General features: G+C 39.2%; 1 protein-coding gene across 4 annotated transcripts in view; it reads left to right on the top strand.

Annotated features, from left to right (window-relative positions):
• The window catches only part of bsna (bassoon presynaptic cytomatrix protein a), a 139,627-nt gene that overhangs the window by 10,317 nt on the left and 105,222 nt on the right, over nucleotides 1–24,088 (top strand). For all 4 annotated transcript variants that reach the window (XM_088331898.1, XM_088331897.1, XM_088331896.1 and 1 more), the window contains exon 2: nucleotides 13,420–13,978. In XM_088331898.1, the coding sequence (XP_088188024.1) occupies nucleotides 13,420–13,978 (559 nt within the window). The remainder of the gene's footprint in view (nucleotides 1–13,419; nucleotides 13,979–24,088) is intronic.

Raw genomic sequence — 24,088 nt, 5'->3', positions numbered from 1 at the left:
CGGGTAATTGTGTCATTGTAATCCTGTGCAGTCCTTTGAGACTTTTTTGTGATTAAGGGCTATATAAATAAATGTGACTTGACTTGACTTGATATATTTCAACATGATCAGATAAATCAAATAATACTTTCTTATGGCTATGTCAGACACATTTCACCGGTATAAAAGTCCCCATAACATGAACATTTAATGAAAGAAGCCCGTATAATTGGCACCATCAGTCACCTACAAGATTTGAGCAAAAGTGGGCTAAATTTATTTATTTATTTTTTTATAGCAACTTTGTATCATTCACTTAACTATTATATAAATATCATTTTAAAATGGAAATTGATTGAAATACATTAAAAATAGTGCAAAACCTATTTACCCAAAACAGTACTTTCTTCAAGGACTGTGAAAAAAATACAGAACCATTCTTGGTGTTTGATACATTAATGAATCAAAGGCATCTAAATGGGACATAGAAAACCTTCTTGCAGGCCACATCTGGCACGTCGGCCTTGATTTTGACAGTAAATTGAATATCCATCGCTGACGGTAGCCACATTGCCATCTTCCGTCAATGAAAATGGGCTGTTTCTGAAAGCTTACGGATGAACTAATAACATTTCAGTTTCAGAAAAAAAGTGTGCTATGACTAGTTGGTACATGCATTTTATTAATTGACAGAGAGTGACAAAATGATCCCCCTTTGATCGTTAAAAATTCCACAACAACAATTAAAGTCAGACTTTTTAGACTACTGGGACCTCATTCAACATAGTACGGTAAATAACATTACTTTTTATATTACGACTGCTCCGAGAAAATCACAGTAAATGTGTTTAGGCAATGAAAGAAGGATTAATGCAGATTTATTGAAACAAAGATTTCACTATATTGAAATACCAAAAGCTCTATTCTAACACTTCCATATTTGCTTAGGTTTTACGTCATTAGTTTTTAATATAGATTAATGTATATCTGGTGTGCAGTGTTATTTTCCCCGATGTCCTCTTGTAATATATCATCATTCCAGCTGTTGAGGACAAAGCAATTTTCAATTATTTTACAACTGTCTTTGAAGAAAATAAGACTAATGTGGTCCGAGCGTTGCATACACTCTTGACCGCCTTTGTTAAGGTTTGACTGCCGTTTGGTTTTGAATTGTGTCAGCTCGTATTTAGTTTTCCAATGAAATGATTTGTTGGTTATCATGCTCGGTAACAAATGCAGGGTGATAGCTTGAAGAGCCTGTTAAGAAAAAAAACAAAAAAGTGGTGCCAAACCTTTCAAAACCATGGAAATGAAACAGATGTTTGCTGTTAACATGTCCCTTAACCACCTGGGTCGTTTTGGGGCACCAGTGAGGAAACAACTCTGGACAGCTTTTTCCACTGTTGACAGGTTCTGCCCTGTTTTTTGGTTGTAGCAAAGTTGGCACCAGTCCATTCCTTATTGTTGTTGGCCTTCCTCTCCTCCTTTCCCCTTGGCCTGTGCCCTTGAGATGGATCTTGGCCAGTCCTGATGATCCTGTGACGTGACCATACTACTGAAGTTTCCGTCCGAGCACAGTTGACAGCATTTCTTGGTAGGGTCCAAAGTGCCCTCTGATGGTGTTGCCCACAGTTTCATTTGTCACATGAGCTCTGTACCTGATGCCTTGAGCATATCAATGGCTTGGGTTTTCTTTTCCAGTTTTGCTGTGAGAGTCCATGTCTCACAAGTGTAGAGGAAGATGGAAATAACCAGCGCTTGCATGAGTCTTAGCTTTGATTTCACTGCTATGATCTTGTCCCTCCAGATGGGTTTAAGTCTGGCTGTGGTTAGAGCTAAAATGCTATTTTTCTGACCTACCTTCTGATATGGCAGTTCTGAGATATTTGAATTTAGTGATGGGTTCAAGCTCTTAGTAGTTGATGGTGATGGTTGTGGTGATGCGTTGGGGGTAACAGTTGTTATTTAAATTGTTTTTGCCATGGTTGAGTCATTCCTTTACCTGAAACATCAACTACATTAGGGTTGCAACTAACAATCTTTTAAATAGTGGATAAATTGGTTGATATTTTTTCGGTTAATCGATGAATAAGATTGAAAAAAAAAACCCACCCACATTTCTAATTTATTCCTCTTTTTGAATATTGAAGTTTTGGACAAATTGAATAATAGTGCACAAAACAGCTGAATATTCTATAATGTAAAACAACAAAAAATCCAAGTGCTTGTAAAGTAGCCTAACAATAATCAAAATTGAATACAAATGTATGCAATACACTGCAAGCATTAAGCCTAATTTTGTTTATCATAGTGAAAAAAATAGAAGCGACATCGGAGGAGAATGCGAATATTTTTGTATGTTTTGTCCACTGTTTATTTTATCTGTCTAAATCTTCCATATTTCAATAGAGGGGGAAATTAAAAATATTAAAAAAAACACTCACTAATAATCTAAAAAAACCCCCGAACGATTCACTGATTCCAAAAATAATCGTCTGTTGCAGCCCTAGTTGGATCAATTAGAATTGGATTGCATACCTGTCAACCTCATTCAATTAATGGTTGCAATTCCCCTTATTAGGCGATAATAAATCTTACAGCACAATGCGGCACCCACTCACACCAAGACAGACTATGTAGAATACCGTGACAATATGAGCAACCTACGATGACATTGTCTTCTGCTACTAGGGACTGAGACGATCTAAATTAGAGCCGAAATGGACAAGACGTGATCAGTTTATTTTTCCCGAATAAAAATTTGTTATATAGCGTACACAATTCAGGATTGTTCCTTTTTTGACATAATTTGGGTTATTTTACGAGGATGATTTTAGTGTGCAGCCTAATGATATGGTACTGGTTAGTATTTACTTTGTGATTGTTTTTGTACTTGACAACAGCACAGTGTGTCCACTGAGACATTTTTCATCTTCCCGAGACTCCCATGTTTGTTTGAGAGGCGATTACAACCTGCCTGTTTATTTTCCTCCCTGGCTGCAGTTGTAAAGGGCACACAATGTTTTCTCATTATGTTGTCAATGAGAATTTGCCGCGTGTTCACATGTATGTATGTTTTGTTATAACTGGGAAACGTCACAGGCAGCGCTCTTCCGGCTCTCTTGACTCTTATGAGCCTTTTGTCTTGTTTTGTGAAACCCTTTGATTTTGACGAGTTTCAGATTAGTTAATTTGCACTTAGTTCACACTACACTGGTCTAAAGCCTTATTTTTCAGTAAGAAATTATTCAGAAGTGGTAGTAATGAACAAATAAATGTAATCCAATCATTGTGAATACAGTATTTCAAAAATTTTGATTTTGCATGTATACAATATTTCTATATTGCAATAAATATGTTTTGATTAAGATCAAAGATCAAATGACTTCTCTTTCTTGGCATGTTCGTGAGATTAATAAAACAAGCAGGAGCTATGACTAAAAATATGCTTGCTTCAATTGTCACACTGATTTCAAATAAAGAAAAAATATACACAAGATGAGAATTTTGGTAATAAACAGTCAATAACATCAGATCAAACTTTGAGGCTGGGCCTACCGAGCCTGAGAAAATACTGCACAATATAGAGACCCCATGGTTCTTCGTGCTTCAGTTATCACTGGTTCAATGCTTCCCAGATTTCGAAATTGAATTGACTTTATTGTGTGACGTCATCCACTCAGAAACTGAGGGATCTATGTGTTTTCTTTATCATGAAACCTGACTGGACGTTAGCTCTTTTGCCCCTTTACCGTAGTCTTGCGGTGGGAATAGGCTTGGCCTACTAAAGCTTTGAAAATACTGCATAATAATATCTTGAACATGAAACCGAACTAGACTATATGTCAGCTCTTTTGCACCTTTACTGCTTTCTATTGGTTGGAACATGCAATAACATAAAATCAAATTACTAGACTGGGCCTACCGAAACTGAGAAAATACTCCACAATATCGTCTCTAACATGAAACCAAACAAGAGGTCAGCTTTATTACACCTTTACTGGGGTCTAGCGGCGCGAGGGAGGATTAATCATGTATTATATTTTTAAAACATCATATCTTTTTAATGGAAATGAGCATAAGACTTACTTTTTTTTCTACATATTCGTAATCCACAAAGGGCTGGATTAAATCATTGTGGGCCCTATGTTTCATGTGCATGTTCTAAACTAGCATGAATCTGAATCCTCATAGGAGTTTTCCCACTCAAAAATAACATCCACAAAAAAGCACAACAACCCATTCAAATACACAGCCAATGGTTGCTTGAACGTTAAAATATCTCTGCAGGAACATATAGCAAAATATTCTTGAGTCAAAAGCGCACAATCAATCCTCAAAGCTCAACCTGGGGTAAATAACAACTACAAAGACTATTTTGGAGTGCTTTGAGTTGATCCCTTAGCAGTAGAGTGACACATCCATCTCATGACAGTGAACAGGGGAATAATTGGCACTGCCGAGGGGAATGTGAATGTAGTCGGCATGAAATTGAGAGGAAAAATATTGGTGTTTTAAAAATGGAATTCATCTTCAACGTCTCCTGAGAAGGACTGCAGCTCCTTACTGGATTGTCTAAAAGATAGCCAATGGGTAATGTATCTGCCGTTAGTGAGATACAGGCTTGCCAGGGATGGCGGAAGAGAATTACTAGCCTAGCCCTAGCATTAATTTAAATGATAAATTTATTTTCACTACAACAAGCTGCTAAAAGCTACCTATCGCCAGGCTTCCCAGTTTGAACACATTGGTTTGTGCACCCGTCCGGCTGTTTGACTGACAGCAAAACCCACCCTATCATAGTTGCGCACACAGTCACGCCCTCACAACACACAAAGCCCTGCCTAGCCTGCCTCTGTCATAGCATATGTTGATATCAATGACAATTAAGACATTTGAATCCCAAAATTTTGTCGCAGTAAAGCAGCGAAAACAGAAGCGCCAAGTAGCAAGGACTTATCAAGGTCTTTTTATTTTCGCCATATCCTGGCTAAAATGCTCCAAAACCTTCAAAGTTTTAGTACATGTAACTGATGTTGACGCCGCCATATCTGTAAGTTAGCACTCAAACAAGAGATGCAATTGCGCATGAGCGACGCTCAGAAGAGATTATATTCATGTAAAGATGTGTCGCTCCGTTGGAAAAACGAGTCTGACGACAATAATCAACGATTGATTCCATTGTCGACAATTTCGATTATCGATATTTGTCAGCAACTTTGACTAATTGTTGCAGCCCTAGTTCTAACTTTTGCACATTGACACAAAGTGCCTCCAAAATAAATCAAACATTGAACATGGAATCGAGTACCAAGGCGAAAAAACAGCAACCAAATTCTGGAGAGGTTCTATCCTGCTTTACCATTAAAGGTGAAGTGCTAATGAGCAAAACTGCGTCTTCTACCGTGAAGATGCGTGGTGAAATGTTTGCGACTTTTCACTTGCACCGTACATTTTTTCTGTCAAGTTTGAGTACAAAAATATTCAGTGTTAGAGCCTAAATTTGCCCTCGAGGGACTTCTCATGAGAATGATGATAAAACATATATTAAAATTAAATGAGATCAGAAATGTCAATGCGGCAGCACGGCGGCGCAGTGCTTATCGCGTGTGCAGCACAGGTCTCATGAGATCGAACCTCCTGTGTGGAGTTTGCATGTTCTCCCGGTGCTTGCATGGGTGTCCTCCAGGCACTCCGGTTTCCTCCCATATTCCAAAAAGATGCATGTCAGGTTAATTGGCCGGTCTAAATTGTCCCTAGGTGTGAATGACCGAGCGAGATGTCTGTTTCTGTGTGCCCTGCGACTGGCTGGCAACCAGTTGAGGGTGTCCCCTACTCATTGCCCGAAGATAGCTGGGATGGGCTCCTGCACGCCCGCGACCCTACTGAGGTGCAGATAATTGATGGATGTAGAAATGTCAACGCCTATCTTGGACATATCCCGGACATTGTAAACATTTTGCCAGTTATATTTAAATGTTGTCAGGAACACTCCCATTTCTGACCAGACAATCTCTCACTAAGAAAGTCCATATAGAAACAAGTATTACGTTACATTATGTATACATGATTGATGACTAAAAACTTCAGCATCAGTTTAGTGATTGCAAAGTACTAATGTTAAAGGTGGGGTGCGTCATTTGAGGTATTCTTACAAAATCAAAGTTAAATACTTTCTCTACTAAGTATGTTTTAACAAAGCTAAGTGAGTTCCAAGAGCCCTTATATTTTTGTCCATTGCACTTATTAGCTGTCTTACTTTTAGCAAAGCTGTTTAGGCCATGAAACTTATTAGGTAGGAGGAAAGGGGAAAGTTTAGGGTGTTTAGAGAGTTATATTATGCTCGCCATTGTAGGATTTTGTTAGTGTTGCATGAACATGGTGAAAGTAAGAAAAGGCTTGCTTCATGACGAGTCTAAAAAGTGACCGAAACTCAAAGAAAGATGAGAAAAAAGTTTATTTGAGTGCATCTAAAAAATGCACGTACTTGCATGCGTAACAAAACAAGCTTGACAGAGACTGCAATGATGACACAAGCCAGTATATATCGTCAGAGGGTGAAGATGTCCTACAATCTGTACAGCACCTTTAACATTTAGTATGTACTTAGACTTTTCTCAGTTGTCATTGATAACAATGTACTGAACATTGTTTGCAATGAGATTCGACTTGACACTCCAGGATAAATAGATAGATAGATAGATAGATAGATAGATATATACTTTATTCATCCCCGTAGGGAAATTCACACTTCCAGCAGTCTACCCCGTTGTTTATTAACAGATTAACATGATGCCCGAGGGTGCTTGTAGCGGAGTGGATGACGTCACGCCAGTCCAAAAGTTCGACATTCCTGCGGCAGATGGAAATCTTTTCTTTGTGAAAATCCAGGGATACACCACCTCGTGTTAGCAAGTCCGCCTCCTCTCCGATTCCCCCCGGCTTTCATGTCTCTGTTTAGCGACGTTGAAGCCGGATTTCTCCAGGTGGCTCCGGGTGGCTACACGTTAGCGTCCGGAATGCTAAACGTGAGCCACGTTTCCGCAAAACACAGCAACTGCGCTCCCTGTGCGCTTCGATGTTTTCAAAAAGCACTCGACGATCCTATTTGGTCGTGAGTTCGCATTTACCATGATTACGGATGGTACCGAAGACTTATAACGCCGCTAGCCGCTTCGCTAGCTTCGGCTTTTCTTCCACCATGGGCCCCTTCATCACGCCGGCACGAGAATTCCTCAGGGCAAGGAGTTGAAATACACGCATTTCTTGTGCGTTAAAACCCATGTCCATAGGATAGAAGTAATCCATAGTGTAGTTGTCAAAACGGGAAGAAAAAACACCGAAGATAGGAGCAGACAATAAAACAGTTGGGCAGCTGCTGGAAAAGGCAGCCGCTCGTGGCAGCGCCGCTTTGATGAAATAAAAGACCTAAATCAAAAAAATATGACAAAAATGAATGTTAAGCTAAATCGACTAATAAACTGGCCTAAGTTGTAAGTGCATCCGAACAACAGTGCAAAGAAAATAGTCCAATGACATTAGCAACAACGTATTACCAAAAGAAGGGTCGGGTAATACAATACTCCTTTTTCTGTACACAGGCAAGATATTTATTGATATAAAGTCTTCGGTGCTTGTTTAGGGTGGTGATGGCCCTGGAGAAGAAATTGTCTCTGAGCCTGTTATTATGACAGAGGACAGCAGGTCGAGAAGGTGGTGGCCGGGGTGAGAATAGTCTTCCATAATGTTATTGGATCTGCTGCGACTAGTTTTTCACACTCCATACTGTTTAGATGATAAGCATGTTTCCGTGTTTCAGTGGTTTGCACAGTCGCCTAATACGCGAAAAGTCCCTGGTTCAAGACCTGGTGCAAACACATGTTAGCCTGGAGAGGGATAGGCGCCACCAGGCTGTACTTGCCACGACACACCACAGAAAAATGGTGGTTCAGGGTTCCAACCAACCAACAAACCAACCAATCAGATAGTAAGCAGTGCTCCTGCCACAATACAGTAAACAATACTGAAAAGAAAATGACAAAGAAGACTAAGAAGAAACAAATTATAATTGATCTCAAAGGGTCCATCCAAGGCTACTCAAAATATTGGAAGTTCAAGTATAATAAAAGTACAAGCACATGAAATCTCTATTGAACTATTACATTTCCAAATTAATTTCCACTGGATCCATTTACTCACCTTTTAATTACAAAACAGATGTGTTTTTTTTAGATTGCATGTTTGTCACCAGTGCCCTGCGTATCCAAAACCTTTTAAAATTTGGATGTTTATAAGGACATTAAAAGTAGAATAATGGGTAAATACTGTCCACGGGACAAAAGTCAAGTGCAGTCGCAATAAAGAGAGCAGCTGTCTTCCAGTCCTGCAGTTTTGTTTGGTTTTGTGTGTTAACAGTTTTAAGGGGCTTGCTTTTTGCCTCACCATCTGCTTGTCTTTGGTTCTTTTTTTACATTATGGTTCACGGTTCGCTTAACCACTAGGGTCATAGTTGCACCACTAACTGTGGGGTGTCTTGGGTAATTACAGCCGGGTGGCGTCCATCACTCTCTAGGCCGTTTTTCGGGTAAAGGTTTGCTCCCGCACATGAAACAGATAGTACTAGTTTTCATGGATGCATGAGGAGCCTCCTGATCTGTTACAAATACAGCACCTTAATCAAATGCTCGGCGTATATACATATATATATGAACATATATATATATATATATATATATATATATATATATATATATATATATATATATATATATATATATATATATATATATATATATATATATATATATACTTTTCCATGGAGACACTATCGGTATCGTTTTGATATTGGCGGATACCGCACTGTGTATACTGGTACTTGTTATCTGACCTTTACCAAAATTCCCTGTATCGCCCATCCCTACTATGAAGTTAGGAACAATTTACCGTTTCAAATATTAGTCATACATTTTTGTGGATGACATATTTGCTTTGCAAGTGATAAAAAAGTCTTATCCTGATGCTAACTGTGTAGATGCATAGTGGCACAAAATGATGTACGTAGGTTTTCAAGCCTTGTTTTCCACGCCAAGCATCATTATTTCAGACCTTCCTTCTCTTCACTCTTCTATGCTTCAGCAAGATCATTTTTACACCTGCCTTCATTTGTCACGGCTTTTCATTTCAGGGTCCAAGGCATTTGAGTCACTCCGCTAGTGCCGGTCTCGGCCCATTCATTCTCGGGGAAAATCCGGTTTGCAAAATTGTCCACCTGTTTGTTTGTGTTGTAAATCATCAGGCTGCAGTCAAATGTAAGAACGTTGTTTGTGCAGGTAATGTAATTGCTGCTTGAATAAGGACTGATGATGAATGGCTCTAACTTGAATGTTAAGATATTTTATCATAGGAATGTGTTTTCCTTTTCAAAAATTCCCTTACCGTATTTTCTGCACCATAAGGATAAAAGTGCACCCCACCAAAAATAGTCTTTTGTGGTAATCACTTTTCTATTTCATATTATAATACAATTAGTTGATATCTTATTTTTATTATTTGTTGATGCAACATCCATTGCAGCCAGCCTGGTCATCCTGGAAGGGGGCTTACCTCATAAGTGGTCCCTTTTCAAGGTTTCTTCCTTTTCCTCATGCTGAGGTTTTTGAGTTTTTCCTTGCCCTAATGTAGGTTTTTAATCAGGGGTTGGTGTAATAATAGTCTGTAGTTTGAAATAGTCTGTGGTCTGTGCAGTCCTTTGAGACTCCATGTTAATAAGGGCTCCCTGTTATTAAATAAACAGGACTTGACTTTACTCTATTTTTCATATATAAGGTGCACTTGGACTATCCGGTGCATGGATTTGAAACCACAATAAGTGTTATGGTTGCATACAAATTAATGAATACAGTTCAAATAATTATTATAGAACATAAACTGACATTATGAATTCTGATTTCACCTGTGAAGTTAATTAAATAATTTCATGAATGGGTACAGTGAGGTATCCCCTTTTGTGACTGCAAGGCAGCTAGTGAAAAGCTGTTTATTTGGACAATGGCTTCAACCACTTTCCTTATAAGGTTACCGTGAAACTAAAACTAACTACTGGTTGCTTGCTAAATTTACATATACATTCTATGCTAAGCTAAGACATGATAACAAAAATGCAATGAGCATTTAAAAGTTGCTGTCTGAGCAACCGTCGAAGTTCTGCACTTCTCTTTTGTTTTCGTTTGGCAACAAACGACACTCAAAGACTACTCAATATTTTTCTCAAAGACAGAACAGTTACCGTACAAAGTAACATTTAATGGTAACTACGTCCACCTTACAACACACATAGGGTGCACTGCACGAAAGGGCACGCCGCACAATTTACAGAAAAACTACGACTGTTATGTGCGCCCTATGGTAGTAAAAATAAAGTAGTGAAGAGGTAGAGTCTTGAGTGGAGGATAATCTGGACCTCAGCTGTGAGAAGGAAAATTGAATCAGGAAGTGAGTGACCAGATGAGGCAAGGTCAGGAGACAGAGAAGTTAGAAAGTGAGAGGGAGAAAGGGAGGGAGCCGGAATGTGAAAACAACAGTTTAGAAAGGATATAGTTGGTGGTATTTTGAACTTTTTGGAGAACCCTGAGAGATTTTAGCTCCCGAGTGTTTTACACATTGAGAAAATAAAGGACGCATTTTACACAAAATGGACCGTTTTTGTAATTATTGACCTTACTCAACTAATTAGTATGTAAAAAATTGCAAAAGGGCATTTGAGAGTGGCCATCTGGGCAGGAGCTCCAGCACTACTTAGTGGTTTTCCATGCATTGCCTAAAGAGACACTCATTTATTGCAATGCACAAAAATGACAGATGACAGCCATCACAAATGATCAAATGTACTGTGTGGAAATTTCAAGACTGACACGATTCCAACAACTATTTCCTCCTCTGCTGTGCCAACCACTGCCCAGTATATGAATCAGCTAATGTGGAAAAGCGAGATGAAAAACATCGATTCATGCCGTTCTAGCGCCACCAAAGCAGATAACCATCTTGCTCATTTCCGCCTCCATTTGATAAGCGCGGTAAAAGGCAACAAAGATGGCATCCAAGTGTTCACTTTGTCGCATAGCACCAGTCGCTGACTTTTCAGACCAGTGACCAGAAGCTTTAAAGCAAACATTTTGTTGGATCAAACAACATTGTGAAAATGTTGCTGCAGTGTTTTCTCAGCCATGCATTGAAGACAAAAACTCATCCTTTCACTTATCCCATCTCTGATTTTAAACCCCTTATTATGGTTATTCCAGCTATCATTGCGCTTCATAAATCCGTGGAGCTTTAAGTTCAATGTTGTGTCATTCTTTTTAATGCACAACTTAGACAAAGCATGGATACTCAAGAAAGAACCTGTCTGTGTTTTGATTATGCTCCACCCATATCGGGTTTGGCAACCCAAAATCTATAGTCATTGTAAAACATTACAGGAGCTCTTTGGAATTAGAAAAATATGTTAATATTTGCTGCTATTTCATGGTCTGAATAATGATAGCAGCTTCAGCAAGATTATTCATGAGTTATTGCATATAAACTCTTCTTTTTCATCTTTTTGGGGGGGTTGGGTTGGACTGTATGACTGTGGACTGTAACTTGAAAGAGTTTTTTTCTTACTTTGACCATTTTCTTGCAACACTCAAAACACCCCCCAAAAACCCCTTATTTCAAGCATAAAGGTACTCAAAAACTGCTCTCTCCCCCTCTTCTCCTACCGAGTATGTTATGAGTCCCGTGACAGGGTTGGTAAGAACAAGATAAAAGCCAATAGATGCAGTGGGAGCAAAATATAAAGACACTTTGAGCTCAGTTGGGCATTATAAACACATACTAAAGAGAGAAAATATTCTATATTCAACATTTTAAGCACACCTCAGACGTCGCACCCCAACTTTAAAAATGTTTGTGTCATTATTTTCCATGATCAAACATTTTTGAAATAGCACCAGGGAGGTACTAGGAGGAGCCAAAGAGCCGCATGCGGCTCCTGAGCCACTTGTTGCTGTCCCCCAACGTAAATACTTTCAATGTGTTATTGAGTTTACAGATACAAACGTGGTTTTCTTATTTCTAAAATAATTGCATCAGTGACAAAAAATACCTGAACCATCTGCATAATAACATATAGGCATGAACACAGTTGCGTGTGAACATTCAAAGCAGTCTAATCTTGAAATTTCAGGCAACATATTAAGATAATGATATTTAGATTTCTTCATGGTGAGGAAGGGGTCGGAAATCTTTTTGACTCACAGAAAGAAAAATATTTTGTTTGTTTGTTTGCTCAGTAGCCTAGATGGTAGGGCGCCCGCTCTGAGACTGGGAGGTCGCTGGTTCAAGCCTCGGCAGAGTCATACCTAAGACTTACAACATTGGTACTCATTGCCTCCCTGCTTGGCGCTCGGTATTAAGGTTTGGAATTGTGGGGTTTGGTCACCTAATGACCAAAAATGGCTGCGCCCTGTTTGGCTGCGGCTGCATCGGCTCACTACAGTTTAACTGTACGGGTCACGTGTATCGACATTTCGTTCTGTGTGCATGGTTACAAAGAATGACAATAAAAGTATATTCTATTCTATTCTATTCTTTTATAAGAGCCGCACCATATATTTCAAGACAAGATTCAACAAAACAGCAAAACCCGCCCTCCAGAAAAAAGCTAATTATTCAGCGCACTTTATTCCACTTTGTGATGTTTGAATACTTGGTAAAATCTATGAAATGACAATAATCCCAGAGCCTGTGTCACTCATGAAAAATATATACCACTTAAAATTTGTCTCCCTCCCGCAGTTAATTGAAATTGTTGAGGTTTATTTTGACTGTAATATTTGTCCCTAAAATGGTTTCAAAACAAGGTGTAAGCAGAGTAATTTTGTAAAAATATCATAAAATACTGCAAACTAGAAGGACACAGATGTATTTACCTTTGAGATAGGGAAGCGGGTCGTGTGTGCAGGGATCCAACCACCCCTACCGCTCACCCAATCAAATTGCTCTGAGTGCTTGGCTGGTGTGTTCGGGTGTTTACAATTTGCTCAGTGGGTTTTCATCATAAAGTGTCACAACAGTAAACATACATTGTTTAATGAACTTCTATACCCGGGATTACCCAGAGCCAAAACACCATGACTGTAAACAGTAGCTGGGAATTTGTCCTATATATTCTGTACTGAACCGGGATCCCTATGACTTCGGTTTTGCATGTACTATACCTGGAATAATATAGAAAAAATTAGCCTGGTCCTTATTTTATCTCCAGCCGGATGTGCTTATGAAAATAGCCATATCTGGCTCGCAAGCCATATGTTCCTGATTGGTGTGCTAGAAGCAAGTTGAAAATGCAAGCATAATGATAATGGGTTCAGGTCAAATTATTTTATGTTTCTCTTTTTCCAGGGCACCAATGGGTCAGATGAGTAGCCCCAAGCCCGGCATGCAACAAGGAGGAGTTGGAATGGGAGGCATAGGAAGTGGCATGGGCGCAGGAATGGGAGGCGCAATGTCAACTGGAGGTGGAATAGGCTCTCGAAGCGGTGAGCCGTATCGCCTGGCCGCCCATGACACTCAAATTCCCCCACGACACATGCAATCTGGCCCTGGGCACACCTCGGGCCCTGGGATGAGCCACAATACAGCTGGTACTGGCGTGGGAGCCCAAACGGGGCAGAGCCCGGGCCAGCACGCATCCCGCCGAAACCTTCAAGTCGATTTCAACAGTTCGGGAAGCTCCAGGACGGGAAGGTCGTCTTCGGTGTCTCCCGACCGGGGCGTGACACCCACTTCGCCCTATTCAGTGCCGCAGATCGCGCCGATGCCAAAGAGCAAATTGTGCCCAGTGTGCACCACGACAGAGCTCTCCAACCCGCCAGCAGTGCCCAACTACAACATCTGCACCCAGTGCAAGGCGACCGTGTGTAATCAGTGTGGATTCAACCCAAACCCTCACCTGACTGAGGTATGTCCCGTCTATTTATGCTTTTTTATCACGATTTATGGAGGAACGATCCTGTCATTGTATCAATAAATGTATAAATAAATCAATTTCCATAATTATATGCCATACATAACATGTTAAGAACACATAAATAAATCACTTTCGTCTAATACCTATATATTAGACGAAAATGCATTATTTTCATTTATTTACGCATTTTGTCATTCACTTGTTTATTTAATTGGCTATTCGTTTTGCTATTTATATTGTTGTTGTACTTTGTCACTGAATTTTTTCACAACAAAATGTTATTCAAATGATGGGGCGGGTCAAACCGTCTAAACTTTTCAACTATTGGCTCATCATTTCTTATCCGTCCCTTCGTTTGAATAACATTTTCTCTCAGCAATGAGAAAATTCAACAATGACATAAAAAGCCAAAAAAATACAACGACAAGAGACAATTAAGGCAAAATACAACAACGACAAAACGACTACAAAATATGACATTAAAATTGTCACAAGCCAGGAACGGTGACAGGACCCAATAGCGTTCATTTTACTCGTTTTTTATTGAGAAAGAGCAGCAGTTGATTGCTTCCACGATCCGATGATCGTCGGTCACGGGTAGCTGAGGGCAGGAACGTGGAGGTGGCACTTCCGTGTCGAGCGAGGGTAATCGTAGACAGCGAGAAAACAGGTCGATGGCCGGGACCGAGGAGCAAAGGCTGTAACGAGTCAAGAAAAGAGGTCGGCAACAAGTATCAGGCAGGAAACAGGGCAAAACAGGTCGATGGCCGGGACGGAGGAGCAAAGCAGAAACGGGTCCAGAAACAGGTCGGCAACACGTATCAGGCAGGATTAAACAGGGCAGGATAATGTCGGAGAGTACAAAGCTTGCCTAGCTGAGAGCATAGGTTCGCAGACGGTCTGACAACTTCCTCTTGGAAGACGGGGGTTTAAAAAGGGTCAGGGAACCAATTAGCGGCCAGGGCTGTTGGCGCCAACGGGGCAGTCGCAGGTGCCCCGAATCAGCCATCATGACAAAAATATGTCTAGAAAATACGACAAAATACAATAACAAAATACGACAAAAAAATATGACACGATACATTGACACAATACAATGGCACAATACAACGATAAAATACAACAAAAGCAAAAGACAACAACAACAAAATACGACGACAAAATACAACAAAATACCATGACACAATGCAATGACACAATACGACACGATGCCATGACACAATACAACGACAAAATACAACTAAGACGACATACTCTGACATATTTTGTTAGGCGCATGTGCTACGTGATTCATTTAGGTGTACAGCTAGGTATATGACATATATTTGTAGATATTTATGTACAAGATACAGTATTTGATAACATTTCTTCTTGATTTTAACAAGCATTTCGCAGTATGTCCACCCATCACCCACACACACTAATTTCCTAAGTGCTACTTGCATCAGTAAGCTCATGTAATAACATCAAATATCATTTAGTAAAGGGAAGTGATTACAACCTTGACGATTAGCACAAGATTACTCTTGTTTTAATTATGTTGGCAAGCAATTTATTAGTGATAGGGGCGGCCTGTTGTTTATTTTTTACGATCTGTAATTCTATTATCAATATACTAAGGCAGACATGCCTGTATTATATCATGTTAGGGAGGTTGACACCATTATTTCTGTAAACCTTGATGAAATAACACTATTGTGTTTTAGTCACAGGTGCTCCTCCAGGGTTGCTCATTGCGTGGATCGCGATCTACCGAAAGATCACTGAGGTAGTACTGGTAGATCGCGACAAAGTATTCAGTGTCTTGGTTGGGACGCGTTGCAATCTAGCAGTCAAAAGCAGCATCCAGTATTGACATCATTGTTGCTACGCAGCAGCAGCAAATTAGAGAACTCCAAATGTTGTCGATGTAAAGTTTAATTTATTACAATTATTTGTTTTTAATTTTCATATCATGACAAGAATTATAAGTAATTAACGATTTAAAGTTCAAATGAAATGTATTATTAAATAAATGCTATTAAATTAAACAACAAAAAACACTGCTAATTAAATTACCATTGAGGATATGTTGGAATTAAGATTAATAAGCAAAAATATAGGTATTTGCCTAGTTTAAATACAGGGTATTTTTTTTTTTTCGGATATATTGAACAAGTGGACAGTGATTCCTTGCAAGAGCAAATTAGATAGATAGATAGATAGATAGATAGATAGATAGATAGATACTTTATTCATCCCCGCAGGGAAATTCACATAATTATTAAGCAATTATTGGCAATTAGAAAAAAACTGACTGTAATTATGTCATGGTGTTTACTATTGTACTAAATACTAATAACATTTTGGAGGGTCGGTCATTTTGACTCGGTTATTTTGGAAGTAGCTGAAAAAGTGTAAGCACAAGGCTGAACTATGTGAAGTAAATTCTATGATGGGATGTTGCCAGTTGATCATTAAACAGTTGCATATAATTTTGCCAGTGTTATGATACAGCTTTTATGAATTATGAATGAGAGATTTTTGGAACACCCACATGCCCTGATGCATTTGCATTTTCACTTTTGTTGTCGTCCCAACCAATACAATGCACAATGGCACCTGGGAAGACATTAAAAGCCTCAGCTGTGAATGTGAGTAGATGCATTCAAAAATGTGTAGGCGTTGAACCTTTTAACAGGGAAAAATATCAGTGCTTGATCGCCCACGTCTCCAACTGTTTCAAAACTAAAGGACGCACTATCTGACTTTAATACTGTCACTTTTCAGCACCTCATACAACGAACATGCGATTGTGCACTTGATGAGTTTGTAGAACGCAATATAATAGGAATGAATACTCTATCATCTAGCACTTTATAACGATTCCCACCCATCTGCCATATTTTCATTTGTTGGACACCAGTGCTGGGCACGTTACAGAAAATAAAAAGTAATTACGGTAGTTACTATTACTAGTTACTTCTTCAAAAATTAAATGTGTTATCCTCCAAATTCTCAGTTTGAGGATCCCTTAAACGCCAGGGTTATGGGGGCACTACTTCCTGTGGTGTGTCCTGGGAAAGTACAGCCTGGTGATGCCCATCCCTCTCAACACTGTAGGGGGTTTGCCCTTCCACGTGAAAACAGAGAGTACTGGTTTCCATACCAGTAACAGAAGAAGCCAGCTGATATGACTCAGTTATAGAACTTTCATAATCTGATCGCTCTTGTTTTTCGGTGTAAAGCGTCATACCACTTTTTAGAGATAAGGGAGACCTCAGTATTGACTGGTACTCATGTGTGACAATATTGATAGTGGAGAAAAATTATTTGGATTTGAAAGTTTGAGTATCAAATTGGAAAATATGCATTGCATCACTTGTGGCTTGTCCAAAAACAAACTTTGTGGAGTTGATGTTATGTACTTTACTTTTCTGACATATTTAAAGCTCTTTGTCGTGTAAAAGACTTTGCATTTTGTTTAATTTTGTATCTATATTTAAATTAGCGATGGATGTAAGCAGAGAAATAACTAGATGGATACAAAAATGAATTGGTACCTTCTATATTCCAATTCAAAACAAATAATTTAAATAGATAGACAGCTAAAATTAATACTTTCATTTAAAATGTATTAATGATTTGAAATCAGTTACACAAATATAAAAAACAAGTATAACAAAATTTTGCAATTAAAAATAAAATGAATTAATTACCGACATCCAGAAGTAGGCCGTTACTCCGAAAGTAACTTCCTTACTTTCTGGACTATACGCTTCTCCGGAGTATAAGTCGCACCAGCCAAAAAAGGCAGCACATTTATTTGATACGTTTGCTCATATAAACTGCCCCCATAATTTCAGTATTTCATTTTATAGTTCTAAATACGGCTTATATGCGAGTAAATACAATAGGAAGAATATCAGAAAACCAGTAGGAAGCAATCTCTGCTTGAAACGCTACTGTAAGCATATTCAGTTGTATTTTGTAGGTAGATATGAAGATCCCAGCCCTGTTCGTTTCTTGCATGGAGTGTTGTGTTGCTGGAGAAATGGGGGTTGTATGTGAGTAATTTCCAAATTGCAGCAGGCGTAGTGATTCACAATATGTTTTTTAAAATGTAGCCGAGTAACGTATCATGTTGTATTGCCAGTTGTATTGAATGTTGAGTAAGAAAATCGTATCAATAACGCATTAAACTACTCACTACAAAGAAAAGTATTTGCGTTCTGCAATTAAATTACTTATATGTGAATAGTTACATAACAGGTGGTTATAGTCTTAAAACATAATTAAAAATGTTGATAATAAAAGAAAAGACTGGAGTTCTGGTCATGCCAACTTGAGGCCCAAAAGAATTATAAGATCCACACCATTTGTTACATAACCACCGCATAAGCATCCACTAATGCATTTCCAAAGTACCTTGAGTGTATTAAAATTGATTTTTTCCACACAGTATACACAAAGTTATTACAAGAAGTGGGACAGGAACACACAAAATTCTCAATTAATGTTCTATTTAAATACAAACATTTGACAGGCAATGAAAAAATATCTAATCTGAACAGACTTAAAGCTTCTATCTGGAATTTTGGAAATATTCTGCTCGTTGAGACCATCTACTGGGTTGAGTGATCATTCTAGCCTCTGTCAAGTTCTTTTTCTGTGAAAGTATGGGCCTTTCTTAGACGCGATCGAATAAACTCTCCTTTTTTCATCGATTTGGGGGTTTTGCTTGGCTTTTGGACTGTAATTGAAACAGACTGTGTGCGTGTGTTTGTATGTGACTTAAAGGCTTCAAAACGGCTGAACTGATATTTGTATAAAATTAAACAGTTGTACTTCAGGCCTTCGTAAGTGTTATTTGATAGGTTTCGTGTCAAGGCACCGCCAATAAATACCAACAAAATTGATGAACATTTGCTTTTCTGTGGTTGAAATTGGGTAATGCAGCTCCCAATCACTGACGACTCCGAGCAACCGATACCAATGTTCTATTGCCTGGCTACCCACATATACTTAAACAGACAGTTGTGTCTGTGTATTGTCTGTTGATGCCTTTGCAACATCCATTGAAGCCTGGTCATGCCGGAAGGGGGATTACCTCATGTGCGGCCCCTCTCAAGGTTTCTCAATTTTACTCATCCTCATCAAGTTTTTGAGCTTACCCTTGCCCTCGTGTAGGTTCCAGATCAGAGAATATTGTGAGTATGGGCTATGCAAATAAACATTACTTGACTGCATTTGGAGAACTCTTCCCTTGAACTTGATGGCTTTGGATTGAAATTGGAATGACGCAATTTTGAGTTAAAAAAAACACATATTGCTCTCATTTGTTGACGTTAGCAACACAAATGCAGTCACTCAAGTCCGTTTCTCATTCTGTGTCTTTCCCGCTCGCTGACGTTTGTCATCAGACTCTTTTTCTAGCGCGGCTTCTTCCCTGCAGCATGTTTGTTGTTCAACGCACTGAATGCTAATTTTAGACTCAGAGTGCACACATGGATGCTGACGGAAACGAGGGTGTGTTTGTGTGCGCTATGTGTGAAGGACGGGAGTGAAAAGAAGGGATTAATTGCTTTTTGCTACAAAGTCGGCAGAATTGAGCGCCCACTGCTTGTCAAACACATATGTTCGAATGTAATTGTTTATTTAGAATTTCTGAGGGGCAAACAGTAGAATAGGAAGATGGTTAACTAAGATATAGTGTGGCGGTCACTCAGACAACTTTGATAGTATTGCTTCAATTGATGATTCATTGATCTCACTGCCTTAATAACGGAGAGTTCCTTGAAGGTAATCACACATTCTAAAATATGCTAAATGCGAGCAAATAAAACATTAATACATTTTTGCCAAAAATCTATATATATTTCATTGCTATATTACAAAAGATAATGCATTTTGAACACAGTAGGTCTTGTCTTTCATTTCCTGAGCTGGTTCATGTGTTAATCGGTTGAAGAGCTTGTGAGTGTTTTGAGCAGTTTTGGTAGTTTTTGTAGATAATGCCTAGGCGTTGAGTCTCAGGTTGGATGCAGTGTGGCACAACGAAGGCCGAGCAGCCAAAAACGGGATAACTGGCCAGATTGGGTACTGCAGCCCAGGGCAACTTTATCCATTTTCCTTCGCCCCATTTTGCCTGTTAAACATAAAGCCCCAACCATTCCATTCGAACCAAGATTCATATATTTGCATGAAATTCTAAACAGCAATAAACAATTGTGTCTTTTTATTATTCCTGCCAAGTTTGAACAGTAAAATGTCATCCTTCAAGTCCTTACAAACGTGCATCAAAGCAAAATGTAAATTTACCTTTTACCCGGTTGATGAGTAAAAGTAATTTTCCTGAGCACACAATTAACACTCGCATAATGTGCTGGGTATGAGCAACTCCAGTGTTTCTTCGCTGCGTGGCATTGTGGGTGAATCAATGGTTTATTTTCCTTATTGCCTTGCTCAGTTCCTGTTCCCCTTCATGTTTCAACTCAATACCTTGCTTTCACATGTTTTTTTGCTTCTCTTAATAGATAGATAGATAGATAGATAGATAGATACTTTATTCATCCCCGAAGGGAAATTCACATTTCCAGCAGCATCCCTGAGCTGAGAACAATCGAGAACAATCGAAAATAACACGGGAGCTGCTGGAGTGGCTGCCATTCGTGACGGCGCCGGAAGAAAAGATTCAATTTGAATCATGTACAAACAAACAAACAATTGAATCATGTACAAACAAACAAACAAACAAAATATTCATGTTTCAATAGGTGTACAGGTCAAAAGTAGGATTTTTTTTAAATAAGAAACCAGAACACTATTCACAGCATCAACAGGTATAAGTAATGTGACACATTATTTGCACTTGATGACGTATTAACATGAGTTTCAACATAAAAAAATGAGATTCTAAAGTCATTACACCACATGTTGAGAATAATTTGTAAATATTGAACAGTGAACTACTTTCTGCTTATTATATCTCTGTGTAATGGGCCTCCATACACAACTAATTTATCATATATTTCTCCGGGTTTAGATAAGGATAAGGAATTGTGATCAATATGTTTAGCAAGAAAACACCTGTTAAAAATTAATTTTGGTTTTAGTCATTTAATTTTTTGAGCCAAACAAGCCCTCTGAAAGGCCTTTTTTCTGCCAATAGAAGCTAGATTTTTTTTTCGAGAGAAGTGTGGTATTGTTCAAAATTATTGATGCATTGCAATATAGCAGGGGTGGCGGACACGCGGCTCTAGAGCCGCATGCGGCTCTTGGCCAAAAAGAACGCGGCTCTTTGCCTCATCATATTTTCTATATACTGTGGCTCTTTGCCTCGTTTCATGTTTGTTTTTTTTCCCTTCTTAATACACACTTGAAACCAACAGAGTTAATAACAAATAGTAAATAATATTTTGAAATTAATATGGCAGATTTGTTGTTTTTATGCTGCTCCGGACACATAACTGACTGCCGATCATCAGCGTAGGTTACGTCTAATGCCGGTCAGTGCTTGGTGTGGCTCTTTGACTCTCACAGTTAAAATGTCGGCTCTTTGTGTCAAACTTGTTCGCCACCCCTGCAATATAGGCTCAATAGTCTTTGAAACTGTAATTACTACTTTAGGGGAGTTATGTTTCAAAATGATAAATCAATGATTTCGGGACTACCTACCTACTGTTCTACATATTTACCTACCTGTAGTATTCACACTCGGGTTAAGTTGCACGGCGTATGGACTGAGAGAGACGCTGCAGTTCTGACGTCACATACTACCGTGAGAGTTGGAAGTGGTGAATAAACTCAGTCGTGCGGACAGTCGTGTCATCTTATTGGTTTTATCAATATACTTCAAGCCAGAGAGCAAAAGTATAACACTACCTACCTACCTACCTACCTTTCTACCTACCTACTGATCTGCATTATTACCTACTTACTTACCTACCTACCTACCTACCTACCTACCTACCTACCTACTGTTTTACCTTTTTACCTACCTACCTACCTACCTACTTACCTACCTATCTACCTACCTACCTACCAACCATTCTACATATTTACCTACCTATGTACTCACCATTCTACATATTTGCCTACCTACCTACCTACCTACCTACCTACCTACCTACCTACCTACCTACCTGCTGTTCTACCTATTTACCTACCTACCTACTGTTCCACATATTTACCTACCTACCTACCTACCTACCTACCTACCTACCTACCTACCTACCTACCTACCTACCTACCTACCTTCCATTCTACATATTTACCTACCCATGTACGTACCATTCTGAATATTTACCTACCTACCAACCATTCTACATATTTACCTACCTACTCAACGTTCCACATTTTTACTGATCTACCTACCTACCTACCTACCTACCTACCTACCTACCTACCTACCTACCTACCTACCTACCTACCTACCTACCTACCTACCTACCTACCTACCTACCTACTGTTCTACCTCTTTACCTACCGACCTACCTACCTACTGTTCTACATATTTACCTACCTACCTACCTACCTACCTACCTACCTACCTACCTACCTACCTCCCTACCTACCCACCTACTGTTCTACCTATTTACCTACCGACCTACTTACCTACTGTTCAACATATTTACCTACCTACCTACCTACCTACCTACCTACCTACCTACCTACCTACCTACCTACCTACCTACCTACCTACCTACCTACCTACCTACTTACCTACCTACCTACCATTCTACATATTTAACTACCTATGTACCTACTATTCGAAATATTTAACTACCTATGTACCTACCATTCGAAATATTAACCTACCTACCAACAATTCTACATATTTACCTACCTAGTTACCGTTCTACATATTACAGACCTACCTACCTACCTACCTACCTACCTACCTACCTACCTACCTACCTACCTACCTACCTGCCTACCTACCTACCAACCATTTCAAATGAAAAACAAATTCATCATTTAAACGTCTTAGTCAATTTTCAAAGCATTAACGTGAATTTATCAAACTCAGAACCTTGATTGTTTCTACATTCTAGTATTTTACATTGGCAAGATCCTATAGGGGGCACTCCATTGACATTTATTGGCCTTGCTGATCCCCACACCTCAAGTATAAGAGTGCCCTCATGCCTTTTTATCATGATCTTCCTACTCCTTATTCTTCCACTTATCTTCACGCCCTTCCTCCTTTTTTCAACTACCTTGCGAGTTGTGTGCCAGAGATTGGGGAGGAGGATTTATCGTTCCTCTTGCATGTAGAGGATGAGGTCTATTCTGGGAAAGTAGGATGAGATGGAAGGTAAAGGGGTGGGGGAAATTTGAGGTGAGGATGGGGGATGTTGTTCAGGATGGTGAGCTAGATTATGGTTATTTCTTTCATTCGATAAGAAACTGGAATTGATCTTGATGGCAGAAGCTGGATTGATCGGGATGGACCCCAACCAGGGAAAAGTGCTTGCATGACATATATTGTGGCTCACGTACTTGGAGAAACACACAAACATGCGTTGTCGTACGATCCACTGCAAGCGGATGCAGCTGCCAGCCCAGCAGTTGAAGCGCAAGAATTCCTAATGAGGCGTTTTCAATGAGGAATGCCTTCTGCTGGCACACTCGTGGCTGCAGATGGGAGGACGGCTCTGCGGTTTGAGCATGGTTGAGGCTAATAAAGTCCACAGCGCCAGCAACCGAGAAACTGAAACATTTGCCCTGTGAACATTTGTTCTCCATCAAAGGTTGTTTCAGAGCAATTCACATTATTTGAAAAAGCACGACTGAGCCATATATTAAAACAATGTTTTGCAAGATGAATTTTCCACAGTTTAATGGCAACTATGCACCCCGAAACACCTGTCAAAGTGCCATATGTTCTGGAGCGCACCAAGGTAAAAGCTGCAAGCGCAAATCTAAAAACAAAACTACATTTTGTCTTTATGAAAGCCTTACGGGATTTAAAGCCTCAGGCTTAAAAGAGAGTGCATTGTTTGAAGTGTCATTAAAAACCTCTTATATATATATATATATATATATGGCTCACATACATTCCATACAAAATATATCACTGAAGCAACTTACGAACTAATACGATCGTCCGGAACGTAT

The sequence above is a fragment of the Urocampus carinirostris genome, chromosome 3 (genome assembly GCF_059441175.1).
Source record: "Urocampus carinirostris isolate Australia breed hairy pipefish chromosome 3, RoL_Ucar_1.0, whole genome shotgun sequence".
In the NCBI taxonomy this organism is placed as follows: domain Eukaryota; kingdom Metazoa; phylum Chordata; class Actinopteri; order Syngnathiformes; family Syngnathidae; genus Urocampus; species Urocampus carinirostris.
Note: the sequence above shows the minus strand (reverse complement) of the source record. Positions and strands in the feature narration are given on the sequence as shown.